Source organism: Henckelia pumila, chromosome 2 (genome assembly GCF_033568475.1).
Source record: "Henckelia pumila isolate YLH828 chromosome 2, ASM3356847v2, whole genome shotgun sequence".
NCBI lineage: Eukaryota > Viridiplantae > Streptophyta > Magnoliopsida > Lamiales > Gesneriaceae > Henckelia > Henckelia pumila.
Genome location: NC_133121.1, coordinates 13,619,625 through 13,633,453, shown reverse-complemented (window position 1 = coordinate 13,633,453; position 13,829 = coordinate 13,619,625). Strand labels below are relative to the sequence as shown.

The window sequence follows — 13,829 nt, the reverse complement described above, 5'->3', positions numbered from 1 at the left end:
ACTTCGGGTCTTCCGAAGTCACATCAGTGATGTCATCCATGACATCACCTTGCTGACATAGTTGACGTAAGCCCTAACTCTGTTCGGGTCCTCCGATCCCACCGACGGAGCCTCCGATCCTCTTCGTATCCTCCGAACTCCAGTTCGCAGCGTCCGAACCTCCCGAGCCATGCCCACCATGTTCGAGTATCGTGGATCTGTTTCTGAAGTCCGTTATCCCAACAGAAACTTACATAATCATATTTTATTTAATCTAAACATGATCACGTGATTAATTACTCATTAATCACTAATTAAAAATGCGGGTTACTACAACCATCTAAACCAAAAACCATACTCAATTCTTCAGCCCCTAAACGTGATCAGCAGCTCATATTTTCAGAAAATATTCAATAATTCAAAAATATGTTAAAACGATGATGTTTTCCCGATCCGTCTTAGATTTGTTATCGTCGTATATACTAGAACACATTTATACAATCAAATATTAATTCTAACAATATTTTAAAATTCAAACATCGTAGAACTTAATCAAACTTACGTCAACACGTAGCCGTCAACACCGTGATCACAAATATATGATCACTTTTGAATTCTACGGGGCGAATTAATTTTTAGCGGAATTTGAAATGAAGGAAGAGACTTCTTCTTCCTCTTTTCTTCTTCCTCTCGATTCTTCTGTTGCACATGGAATGAAAACACGTTTGTATTCCATCATGCCATGTGTATCCCATTAAAAAGGATTATTTGCCCTTTAGTCCCTAAGGTCTTGAATATTTGAAATTTGGTCCTTAATCAATTCTTTACTTCTAATTAAATCCTTTCTATTCTCAAACTCTACATTTAAATCTAAAATCACATGAATAATTAATTCAAATATTTTAATCTTTTAATTTAAGAATCCCAAAATTTAAATCTTGATATCCTTAAATTCTCAAATTAAATAATTACAATTCAGAAATTAAATCTCTAATTCCATAAATTCTTCAATTAATATTTTCCCAATGTCGGAATTTAAATCTCAAACTTCGTCATTAATAACTTAATATTTTCGGGGCCTTACAATTCTCCCCATCTAAGAGATGATTTCGTCCTCGAAATCGTATTCAATCTTAATATTGAATCTGATAGACTGACTGAAAGACTAAATCAATACTCACTTCAGTCATGTAACTCTGGATATCTTATCGTATATCCTGATCTACACCTTAAGTCGTTTCTTCCATTCTGTGTCTATTGTGTTGTACTTTGATTAGCTGATGTGACTTATTTATGAATTGCTTCTTTTCCTGATCAAGAATCTGGCTGATGTTTCTCAACTTAGACATTCGAAAAACATTTTTTCAATTCTTTTACTTCTGGAAACTCGGGGGAGTTACTCTGTATGCCAGATCACCACCCTAAACTCCGTCATTAATAACTTAATATTTTTGGGGTCTTACAATTCTCCCCCTCTAAGAGATGATTTCGTCCTCGTAATCGTATTCAATCTTAATATTGAATCTGATAGACTGACTGAAAGACTAAATCAATACTCACTTCAGTCATGTAACTCTGGATATCTTATCGTATATCCTGATCTACACCTTAAGTCGTTTCTTCCATTCTGTGTCTTTTCTGTTGTACTTTGATTAGCTGATGTGACTTATTTATGAATTGCTTCTTTTCCTGATCAAGAATCTGGCTGATGTTTCTCAACTTAGACATTCGAAAAACATTTTTTCAATTCTTTTACTTCTGGAAACTCGGGGGAGTTACTCTGTATGCTAGATCGCTAACTGCAACCTGGGCAGCCTAGGTAGCTAAAGGAGTAGCTCCGTCCTTGGCCGAGCCGAGCCGAGCCAAACAGTATCAGGCTCGAGCTTGATTTGAGTTTTTGTTATGAAGCAAGCTTGGCTCGTTTAATATATTTAAATGCTCGAACTCGACTCGAGCTCAATATATTAATAGCACATTTATCAAATTTAACGAGTTTGAATTGATCTCAAGCATACAATAGAATATGCATCTCTACAAACAAAAAAGAGTAAATTCTTTCATAAATAACCAAAACGACAAAGTTAACAACTAAACAAACATAAATTAAACACATCATTGAATATCCTGAAATACTACATCCAACTTCCAAATACCAAATAAAATAACATCATTATAAAATCCATAACTAAATATCCTACAACAGAACTATGAGCGAGCTTGCGAGCCAATATCTAAACAAACCGAACTTGACCTCACGGGCTTATTAACAAATATGTATGCGAGCTCATGACTCTAATATCTTTAAACTCAAGCTTAACTCGATAAAATTATCGAGCTCGAAATCAAGCTCGGGCTCGACTCGATAAACTTAACCAACGAATTCGAGCTTGTTACTAACCCAAACTCCGAATAACAAAAAAATAGTCCAATTCATTTACATTTCTAATGCGATGAGAACGATCACCACCCTTGATTCTTTAAGGTTGCGTCTGGAATCTGGATGTCTAAATTTGATTACGATGGAGAAATTTGACACATGAAACTCATGTAAGATACATTTAAAATCTGGGACCATTTTTTTTAAGTCCAACTTCTTGTTTTTTTCTTAGTTTTAGTCGACTAATAACTTTCTAATTTTTAATATTGGTATAATAATTTTTGAATTTCGGATATTTTAGTTCATCTATGACATGAATAGAGCTTGTAGAGTTTGTTGATTTCTTTTCTTCTTTTTTTTTTTTATCTTAAGTACTTGAGTTATTTCTAAGTAAACTAATTTCCGCCAAAGTCAAGAAATCGTCAAATTGTTTGCCACATCAGCTTTAACCACCATCTAATCAGCATTTTCCAACAAAAATTGAACATTTTGATAGCATACGAGTCAAAATTGCCACAAATCAAAAGTTGTTGTACCACGACCGAAAATTGAAAAACTAGTGGACAAAAAAAAAAAAGAAAGACAAGTCACCGGATGAAAAAAGTTATTTTCCCTTAAAACCTATTGCAATTACTAACATAATTCATATAGGATAATAATAATATTTGGAATGACTCGACGTTGTGGTGGATTTGAAATTATATTGAATTGACCACTATAATGACTCTGAATTTGAAATCATATCATGACTCAAAAATAACAATTTGAGATCCGTTGCGAATAGGATTTTGTCAAAAAAATGCAACGATAAATTTCAATCTAGAGTGAGATGTGTATCAATAATGATCACAGCCCAACAAACCACAATCATCAAGTTTCATGAACATCAAAGAAACATGAAACCATTTCAAGATAAGTGAAATATTAGAGTTCTCGTACCAAAATCCTCGACATTACTTGTAGTTTACCCACCAAAACTCTTGCCAAACGCACATACTAACCGATCAAGAAAATCGAGAGATGCCACCAAATGCATTTGCGGGCTCAAGAATTTAATTCACCACACATTATTTTTACTAAATTACTTGCATTATTACAATATTTAATACAATTTCCATTTGTTTTCCCAAAAAAAAAAACCCATAGAATCTACTAGAACAACACATTTATTAGTTGAGATAATCGAAATTCAAGAGAAAAAAAAAAAGTTACTAAATTAATTAACCAGAGATCTTGGAAGCCTCGAGATCGGCAGCCTGTTTGAGGAAATTCTTGCCCTCGCCTTCATCTTCAACCAGCATTTGAATCGGGTTCGACCCCAACCCATCGGCGATAGCCAGAAGTATGCTCTTGATCTCGTCCCCAAACTCCTTCCGATCCACCGTCCCACTCTTATCCAGGTCGAATTTCTCGAAAATCGAGTCGTAGAGCTTCGTAAGCTCCTCCGGCGTGGTGGCCACGTCCATTCCGAAGTGGTTCTCGAGCAGCCGCAGCGACTCGAAGCCGCGGCGGAGCTCCGACCTCGACAGAACTCCGTCGCCGTTGAGATCTAGGGAAGCGAAGGACTCGTCGACGCTCTTCTGGAAATGGGTCTCGTCGTTGACGAAGGAGACCACCGTGGAACCGTCGATTATGATGACACCCATTGCCGGAACTTTTGTGCGTGTTTTTTGTGTGCGAAATGAAGAAATTTTTCTTCTTTTATTTATAGCACCAAATTTTTATTTTTATTTTTTCAATAAATTAGTTTGTTTAATATAGCACCGACAAAATTATTCTTAAAGAATAAATAGAATTTGTTCGTTTTACTTTCTTTTTTTTTTTGAAACAATTTGTTCGTTTTACTTAAAAATATATATAGTTGATCAGTATAATTTCAATCTTTTGAATCATATAATATCAATGCGATTTGATGAAATAGCAAGATAACTCATCTCTGACATAGTATTACATATTATTTCTTTTCTTTTCTTTTTTTACAAAATAATGACCACATGTAACATTTATCTCCAACCATATATTATGAACTCAAATCGTAAATGAATATTCTCGTTATATTCTCTAAATATTTTATTTACAATAATTATTTTATTCTACTAAGTTGATTTATAAATTTCCAATGAATAATTTACATAATTTTAATGAATAAAATATAAATAATGAAAGACACATTTAAATCTTATACATATTTATTTTGAATGATAAATTTATTAATTTATATATTCATAAAATAATTAAATATAGTATAAATATTTATTTAAAGAATAACATTTCTGTGAGACGGTCTAATCCGTGAGACGGGTCAATCATGCTCATATTTATAATAAAAAATAATATTTTTGGCATAAAATATAATATTTAACTCATATAAGATATCTGTTTCAAAAAAATGACTCTTACGAACATCTCATAGGAGTTTTTGTCTTATTTAAAATACATAACTAAACAATAAAAAAAATATAAAATAAAATAAAATAAGTCAAAGTGCTGTGCGCCAACCTAGAAGGTAAACAATTTACATGTAGATAAGGATGAGATTTGCTTTTATATTTTTTGGATGATGTGAATTTGTGTGGTCCATTTCTATTTAATATAATGACGAAATATGCTTTCGTGTTACGTTATCATCGGACAAGTTCCACGTACATTGATGTTTTGTTAACAACTGTAAAATTTATGTTAAAAAAACTGTAATATTTAAAATATTGAAATTAATTTCTTATCTTATACTATTTTATTATAATAGAGAGATTTTAAGTAACTAATTTTTAATTTATTGTAATTAATTAGTGAAGTTTGAGATACAATTATGATTATATCATAAATTAATTCCAACAAAATCAAAATTATTAGACAAATTAGTTATTTTATATAGTTTTCTCTCTTTTTAGTCATTAGATTTTATCTTATTTATCAAAATGACATTTGATATCTTTGTTTGTATTTTTAAAATTTTATATTAGATAGTTATCGCTCTTAAAATTTTGAATATCTAATTTATAATAAGAATTCTAAAAATAACATTAAAATCAGTTAACATAAAAAAAATTTATATGATGCAAGGTACGCTAGTGTTGGTGTGTTAGTTTGTCTCATAGTAGTTGGATAAATAACCTGATAGTTTAATCTATAGGTTTGGGTAAACCTTCCCTCTTGAGCCAGCTTTTGGAGTCCAAGTATAATTTCTTAACACGGTATCAAAGCTCAGGTTCTACCGTTATGTGTTGGACTGCCCATAATTAGGTCATCCGTCCCATAATTGGGACACCCCGTTAATATTTTCACGCTTCAACTTCAACCATTCCATTCTTGGACGAGAAGGTGTGTTGGTATGTTAGTTTGTCTCATATCGATTGGATAAATAACCTGATAGTTTAATATATAGGCTGGGCAAATATCTCCTTTTAAGCAAGTTTTTAGGATTGAGTTAGGTCCAAATCTAATATCTTAATAGCTAGCACAAAATATACGCGAACAAAACTTTACACTAATTGACCTTAAAAAAAAAAAGCTTTACACTAATTTTTAAATATAATGCAAGAGAAAAACTCACATGATAATTTGCACTCCACGAAACTTAATTACTACTTATTAAACATATTTCTCTTAAATAAAACACATAGAGATCAAGATGCTTAAAATATAGATTTCTGACACGATTGTGGAACAAGTCGAAAAAATCGAAGTCAGGACATCTCCATCGGTGAACTGAAATGTCATTTTATTGCAGTATTTCATGTTCCAAGAACCTTCCAATGAGAGTGCTATTTTTTGCAAGAAAACAGTATTCGTTGGTACCATTTGTTTGAGGATAGGATAAATAATATTTGGATAAGTAATATAATGTAATAAAAAATAAATAGAAAATGATAGTTAATTTAGTATTTGATTTGATTGATGGATTATAGTTTATTGGATTTGATTGATTGAATTTTATATTAAAAATATAAATTACCATTTTGTCATTTTGAAAATAAATAAAATATGAATAATATTATTTATAAGGGTAATATAGTAATTTAAATTCAATGATTTGATTGATGTAAGATAAATGATTAATAATTTGATTGATCTGAAATAAATAATTAATAGATAGATAAATAATATCTTTGTCTTTGCACCAAATTGCCCCAACACAAATTTGATGTAAACATTTTTTTTATTTTTTGATACTATTATTTATATCAAATATTATAAATAATGTTTAGATAATAATTAAATATTTATTTTATTTTTTAAAATTATTCAAGCATCATTTTTTTTTAATTATTATTCAATTAAATCTATACATAAATATTTATTTTATTTTTAATTACATTAATTATAAATAATTAAGTATAAATAATTAAGGAATGGTTTGATTTAATGTTTTATATATCATATAATAATCTAATACACATACAAATAATTAATACCGCAATATAATTTGTTACTAAATTGAAAGGCATAATTCAAATACAAATGCAAATACAAAAAAAAAAAAAAAAAAAAAAACATACAAAGAAAACATGTTAGAAGATAAATAAACTAGATCATTAATAATATGGTAAATTAGATCTAGATCTTCCAAAATCGCCCAAATATTTTCTATATATGTTAGCATATGTCCATGTCCTTCATTTCTTCTTTGCATATTTTTTGCTTGTTCAATTCGAACTATTTTACGCAATTTTGGATAGCCGGTTGTACTCAAATCCATGTATAAAATTCTATTCTCCTCTTGAAGGGTAGCCAATGTCACTTATCGCTGTCGAGTTTCAAATTTCTTTTACCGATTTTCTAATCTTAACATATCATTTCAATGTCAGCAAAATTAATATCATAATTTTGTTGATGTTCAGTGAATCTCTTTTTTAGTACGTTCATAAGATGGTGATGTCCTTGTTTCATCGTACATTATAATTCTTAAATGTTGTTATCTTCTTTTTTTTTCTCTTTAATTTCACTTTTTTTTAACTTCAAGAGATCACTTGGATAAATTGACACCTACAGTTTTATCGTTACATAAATTAATTGGAAATGAATGTAATCCAAGATAACCTGATATTGGAGTATCTGATATCTGGGTTTTTGACTGTGGCGAATCCAAATCTGTGACATGAATTTTAGACAATAGGCTTGATGGATTGATGTTACTAGAAACTTTTTCAATATCTTTTAATAAGTCATACATGATCAAATTTGAATCTCTTACTATATGTAACACCCGGTATTTTTAAATACGTAAATCCGCATGCATAATTAGGATATTTAATTATTTAAATTTTAGATTTATGGGTTAAATAATTATGTGAATTATTTGTGCATGATTTAAATTTATTTTTAAGCATTTAACCCATAATTAGTGATTTTTATGATTTTTAGTATTTTAATTATTTTATCGCGTTGACGGGACCGTGGACGGACGAGATGACAACTTTCCACCCAAATTATTTTATGAGTCTTTTAGGAGCCCAAAAATATTATTTTGAGTTTTATTTCCTCAAAATTTTCAGTATTTAATTTTATATATTTTTAGGAGTCCGTTTTTATTTAAATTAAGCCAAAATATTGACTTTTTACTATCTTTAAAATTCCCAAAAATTATAATTTCGGGATTTATGTTTTTTTTTAGATTAGTAGGTATTTTAAAAGTTTAAAAATCTTATTTGTATATTATCTACCTAATTATTTTTATTCTAAATTATTAACCTATTTTAAAACCTAGACTAAACCTATCCCCAACCCCACGCCCTTCACCATCAGCCGCCCCACTTCCACTCTCCATCATCTTCTTCATCGTGTCAACAGCCAAGGAGACTCCATAGCCACGTTTTGAAGGTCCAAAGCAAGCCATCTTCGTCCCGTCGTCCCGAAAACGTCTACGCAATTTCGTTCTTTTAATTCTTCGGTGAAAGGCATGATTCTTTTTATTTTTACGTACTATATCAGTGTTTATACGTGTGTGTGTGCGTGAGCATCATGTTTTTAAGAATTTTTTTTCAGAAAGAATCGAACTTGGATGGATGTATGAGTCTTGTTCATGCTTTTGTGTATCATGCTCACGTTTTGGTTGCCATGGGGGGTGTTCAGCTGCTGGCCAGGGGTCCTAGGCTAGGTGATGGTGGCTTGGACTCGGGTGGCTCGAATGGTCCGAGCCAAACGAGCCCAGGAGAGGGCTGGTGCGTGTTCGGCCTAGTAGTGCGCAGGATTAGGGTTCGATGGAAGGATGGGCTGGGTTCTGTGCGTGGGCAGCATGGGGCCGGGGCTAGGGTCAGGTTCGGACCGCCCAGACGTGGGCTACGTCTGGGCGGCGACGCTCCGGCCAGGGGCGGCGACGCTCCGGCCAGGGCCGGCGACGCTCCGGCCAGGGGCGGCCGGCAGCAGCCATGGAGTGGCTGCTGCTCACGGCCGCAGCCGAGAAGAGGCAAGGGGGATCGGGTTTAGGGTTTTAGGTGTGGTCCGGGTCGGGTCAGTTAGGTAGTGGTTCGGGTTAAGTGGGTTCGGGTCTGGGTTTGGTGGGCCGGGCTCGAGTATTTTTATTTTTAAAATATTTTATGAATTAATGGGTTGTTTGAACCAATTAATTTGAAATAAAATTATTTGGACTCCCAAATAATTTTATTTGGGCTTTTAAAATTTTAATTAAGTTAGTCCATTAATTTTATGGGCTTTTGAGCCCATGAAAGTTATTGGGCCAGTCTTTGGGCTTTTGGGCCCATTGGGCCAGTTTAAGTGGTTATTGGGCCTAGAATGTTTTATGGGCTTTAAATTATTTTAATTGGGCTTAGAACAATTTTATTGGGCTTAAGTATGTTATTGGGCCAGATTTAAGTAATTGGGCTTGAGTGTTAGGGCCAGCAGTCCAGGACCATCCATGAGAAAATTGCATGTGTCCTGATTATATATTTAATTATTTTTATGCATTGAAGTTATTTTAATATTTATATGTTAGTAAGAAATTTAAATTAAATATATATGAAGGACACACATTTTATTTAAGTGCATGCATTCATGAAATAATTTTATGCATAATTAAATGTTGAAGGTTGAGCAATAATAAAATATTTTATGTTGGAAGTTGAAGTAGTGTGACAATTTAAGGGGGATTCGTCCCCATATGTGAACTATTGAAGGGCAGTTTACTGCCAATTTAAGAGGTGATTCGTCACCGCCACGTACGTTGGTTTTCACGCTGATCAGTATTTAATGTATGATTTAAGGTTACACTACGGATACAACCATGCGATGTTAGAAAATTAATTGCTCAACAATGTTTATGTATTATGTTATTTAAGTTAAGTTAAGTTATGTTATGTTATGAAATTTTCAAGCATGCTCATTCATGTATATGTATGTATTAGTATTTAATTATTTTAAATTATTTTAAACCCTTGTTATGTTAGCATGTTGGGCCTCTAGGCTCACTACACTGGTATGGTGCAGGTGAGTACGTTGAGGATGAGGTTGTATCCACCGGAGGCGAGGATGTATGAGCGGACATGCAGTGACCCCGTGACCGTGATAGATGTCTGAGTCACATGCATGTTTTTGATTATGTCAGCACGTTACACATTTTATATTATTTTTCAGTGGTTGTGAGTTTTGAATATTTTATTGAATATTGTCAGTGCATGCAAATTTTAATCATTTTATTTATGCAGTATTTTTAATTAAATGTTTGACTCAGATATTTATTTTATTTTAAAGAATGCATTTTTTATTTAAGTATGTAATTAATTATTTATTTATTTATTTTTAAATCTTTTTATTCTATGCATATATGTACATATTTTATTTAGTAAGTATAAAAAAAAAAATTCCGCATATTTATTTATTAATTATAGAGTTATGGTCGTTTCAGTTGGTATCAAAGCACGGTCCTTGGAGGGGTCATTACTGCTATGCGAGCTCAGAAATCCACGCTACCGGTCTGTAAGTTTTAAGAGTTAATAGCATGATTTAATTCTTTGAATTTAAGTTAGCATTAATTTTAAACAACTTAGTTATGCATGGCGATTTACGTAAAGAAATATGTGGTGGTGCAGAATGCCTCCTAGACCGATGAACCGACGTGGGGGATCTCCACCTCCACCTCCACCTCCGCAGAACCCTCTAGCAGCATTGGAGCAGGCCAATGCGAATATGATGGCAGGGATTACTGCTCTGTTAGAGCAGCAGGCTACTCGTCCCAGGTTGTCCCATGAGGAGGACGTTGCTGAGAGGTTCCAGAAGAAGGGACCCAAGGAGTTTGTTGGTACCACCGATCCTTTGGTGGTGGAGGGATGGATTCGCTCTCTGGAGTCCATCTTTGCTTATATGGGGATCACAGACACCGACAGGGTGAACTGTGCGACGTACATGCTGAGGGGTGATGCAGTGCTCTGGTGGGAGGGTGCAGCCAGGGGAGTTCACCTTCCTACACTGACATGGGCAGAGTTTAGGCGTATCTTCTACGCCAAGTACTTCACTGAGGATGTGCGCAGTCGCATGATCTGTGAGTTTATGAGTCTCCGTCAGGGGGACAAGATAGTGGTTGAGTATGTGAGACAGTTCGAGAGGGGCTGTCACTTTGTGCCTCTGATTTCAGATAGTCCACCAGAGAAGTTGAGGCAGTTTGTGGAGGGTTTGAAGGCGGATATCAAGCATGATGTTCGCATGGCAGATGTCCTTACTTATGAGTCTGCAGTCAGTAGAGCCTTGCGTTCCGAGGAGGGTCGGAGAGAGATTCAGAGAGAGCAGCAAGGGAAGAGACAGTTTCAGGCTGGGTATCAGCGACCATCTTTGCAGCCTCCTGCGAAGAAGCAGTATACAGGGCCGGCTAAGGGCCCGAATCCACAGCAGAGGCCACAGCAGCAGAGGCCGCAGCAGCAGAGGGGTGGTGCCCCTAATGCCATAGCTTATCCCACTTGCCCGAAGTGCCAGAAGATGCATTCGGGACCTTGTCTATTGGGAGCAGGAGTTTGCTACCACTGTAGGGAGCCAGGGCATCAGATAGCTAACTGCCCGAGGAAGAAGAACACCGCTGGTAGGGTGTTTGTGATGCAGGCCGAGGAGGTAGATCCAGACACCTCCTTGATCACCGGTAAATCTTATCCCTAGCATTTTAATAATTTTCCTTTGGTTAAAAATTTAGTCTTTAATTTGCAATTATTGTTATTTGGGTTATTTAACTGCATGTTAGAATAGGAAGCATGTTTTACTTGTGATTAGAATTAAGAAGTAGTAGTGACTCGTTGGGGAAAATTTAGTAGTGGTATGAATCTGTTGGGAATTTTCTGCGTGCAGGGAGAATTCTAGTTGGAGGCAACTCCACGTTTGCGTTGCTAGATTCAGGAGCTACGCATTCGTTTAACTCCCTGGAGTTTATCAGGAGGGTAGGCATCACACCTGAGAGTAGTGACAGTGGGTATGATGTTACTATGCCGTCAGGGCAGATTATTTCTACCTCGAAGGTTATTCGAGGACTGGAGTTGGAACTGCAGGGACACTCCATTCGATCAGATGTAGTAGTTTTGCCATTGAGTGGATTCGATTTGATTTTGGGTATGGACTGGTTGACAGTCAATGGAGCTTCAATTGATTTTCGTCGGAGATCAGTGTCAGTGAGACCTACAGTAGGCGACCCGTTCACTTTTCATGCATCTCATAGCAGCGATATTCCTCAGGTGATATCTCTTATTCAGGCGAGAAAGTTGTTGAGACGGGGTTGCCAGGGGTTTCTAGCGAGTATTGTCACGACTTCAAAGCCATCTAGCAGCTCATTATCAGAGATAGAGGTGGTTCGTGACTTTCCGGATGTCTTTCCGGAGGATGTTGCCGGAATTCCACCAGTGAGAGATGTGGAGTTCAGCATCGACTTAGTGCCAGACACCGTGCCTATCTCTAAGGCACCGTACAGACTTGCTCCTACCGAGATGAAAGAGTTGAAGGAGCAGATTCAGGAGTTGTTAGAGAAAGGCTTTGTTCGTCCTAGCTTTTCTCCGTGGGGAGCTCCGGTGTTATTTGTGAAGAAGAAGGATGGCAGTATGAGACTGTGCATCGATTACCGAGAGCTCAACAGGGTCACAGTGAAGAACAAGTATCCACTGCCGAGGATAGAGGGTTTATTTGACCAGTTGCAGGGAGCTTCAGTGTTCTCCAAGATCGATCTGCGATCTGGTTATCATCAGTTGCATGTTAGAGATACAGATGTGTCCAAGACTGCTTTCAGGACACGATATGGGCATTACGAGTTCTTAGTGATGCCATTTGGGATGACCAATGCTCCAGCGGTTTTCATGGATCTCATGAACCGAGTCTTTCAGCCGTATCTAGATCAGTTCATCATAGTCTTCATTGATGATATTTTGATCTATTCTAGGAGCATCGAGGAGCATAGACAGCATCTTCAGACAGCCTTGCAGACGTTGAGGGAGCATCGGTTGTATGCCAAGTTCAGCAAGTGCGAGTTTTGGCTTGAGCAGGTGGCATTTCTTGGCCACATTATTTCAAGAGATGGGATTGCAGTTGATCAGTCGAAGGTTGAGGCAGTGCAGAATTGGGGTATTCCGAAGAATGCTTCGGAGATTCGCAGTTTCTTGGGTTTGGCAGGATATTATAGGAAGTTCATCAAGGGTTTTTCCTCTATTGCAGTACCCTTGACTTCTTTGACCAAGAAGAATGCAAAGTTTATCTGGAGTTCAGACTTTCAGAGGAGCTTCGATCAGCTGAAGGAAGCACTCACTACTGCACCAGTGTTAGCGATGACAGTACCACACGAGGAGTTAGTGGTGTATACCGATGCGTCTAAACTGGGTTTAGGCGCAGTACTTATGCAGTGTGGTAAGGTTATTGCGTATGCGTTGAGGCAGCTGAAGATTCATGAGCAGAACTACCCGACGCATGACTTGGAGTTGGCAGCAGTGGTCTTCGCTTTGAAAATCTGGAGGCACTATCTGTATGGAGAGAAGTGCAAGATTTTCACAGACCACAAGAGTCTCAAGTACTTCTTTACACAGAAGGAGTTGAACATGAGACAGCACAGATGGTTGGAGTTGGTGAAGGACTATGACTGTGACATTAGCTACCATCCGGGTAAAGCTAATGTAGTGGCCGATGCTTTGAGTCGGAAGTCGTCAGTGGTATCATGTTTGACCGTACAGTTACCACTACAGAGCGAGATTCAGAGATTTGGCTTGGAGTGTTATCCGAGTGGCCATGCACCGAGCTTGTCAGTGTTGACGGTGCAGCCAGTTCTGCGAGATCGGATTAGAGAGGGACAGTCTACTGATGAGGAGTTGCAGCGATGGAGACAGAGAGATGAGGCTAGAGGTAATCTCTTGTATACAGTGGAGGATGGTATCGTTCAGTACCGTGGTAGGATGTGGGTACCGAAAGTCGATCAGTTGAGAGCTGAGATTTTAGCAGAGGCTCACACATCTCCATACTCCATTCACCCCGGAAGTACGAAGATGTACAAAGATTTGCAGCTATTGTATTGGTGGCCCGGGAT

General features: G+C 36.1%; 1 protein-coding gene across 1 annotated transcript; it reads right to left on the bottom strand.

Moving 5' to 3' along the window:
- Nucleotides 1-3,396: 3,396 nt before the first annotated feature.
- LOC140884922 (uncharacterized) lies at nt 3,397-4,067 on the bottom strand. The gene has a single exon (XM_073291821.1). It carries the CDS (start codon nt 4,000-4,002, stop codon nt 3,577-3,579), a length of 426 nt encoding a protein of 141 aa, XP_073147922.1. The 5' UTR covers nt 4,003-4,067; the 3' UTR covers nt 3,397-3,576.
- Nucleotides 4,068-13,829: the final 9,762 nt, after the last annotated feature.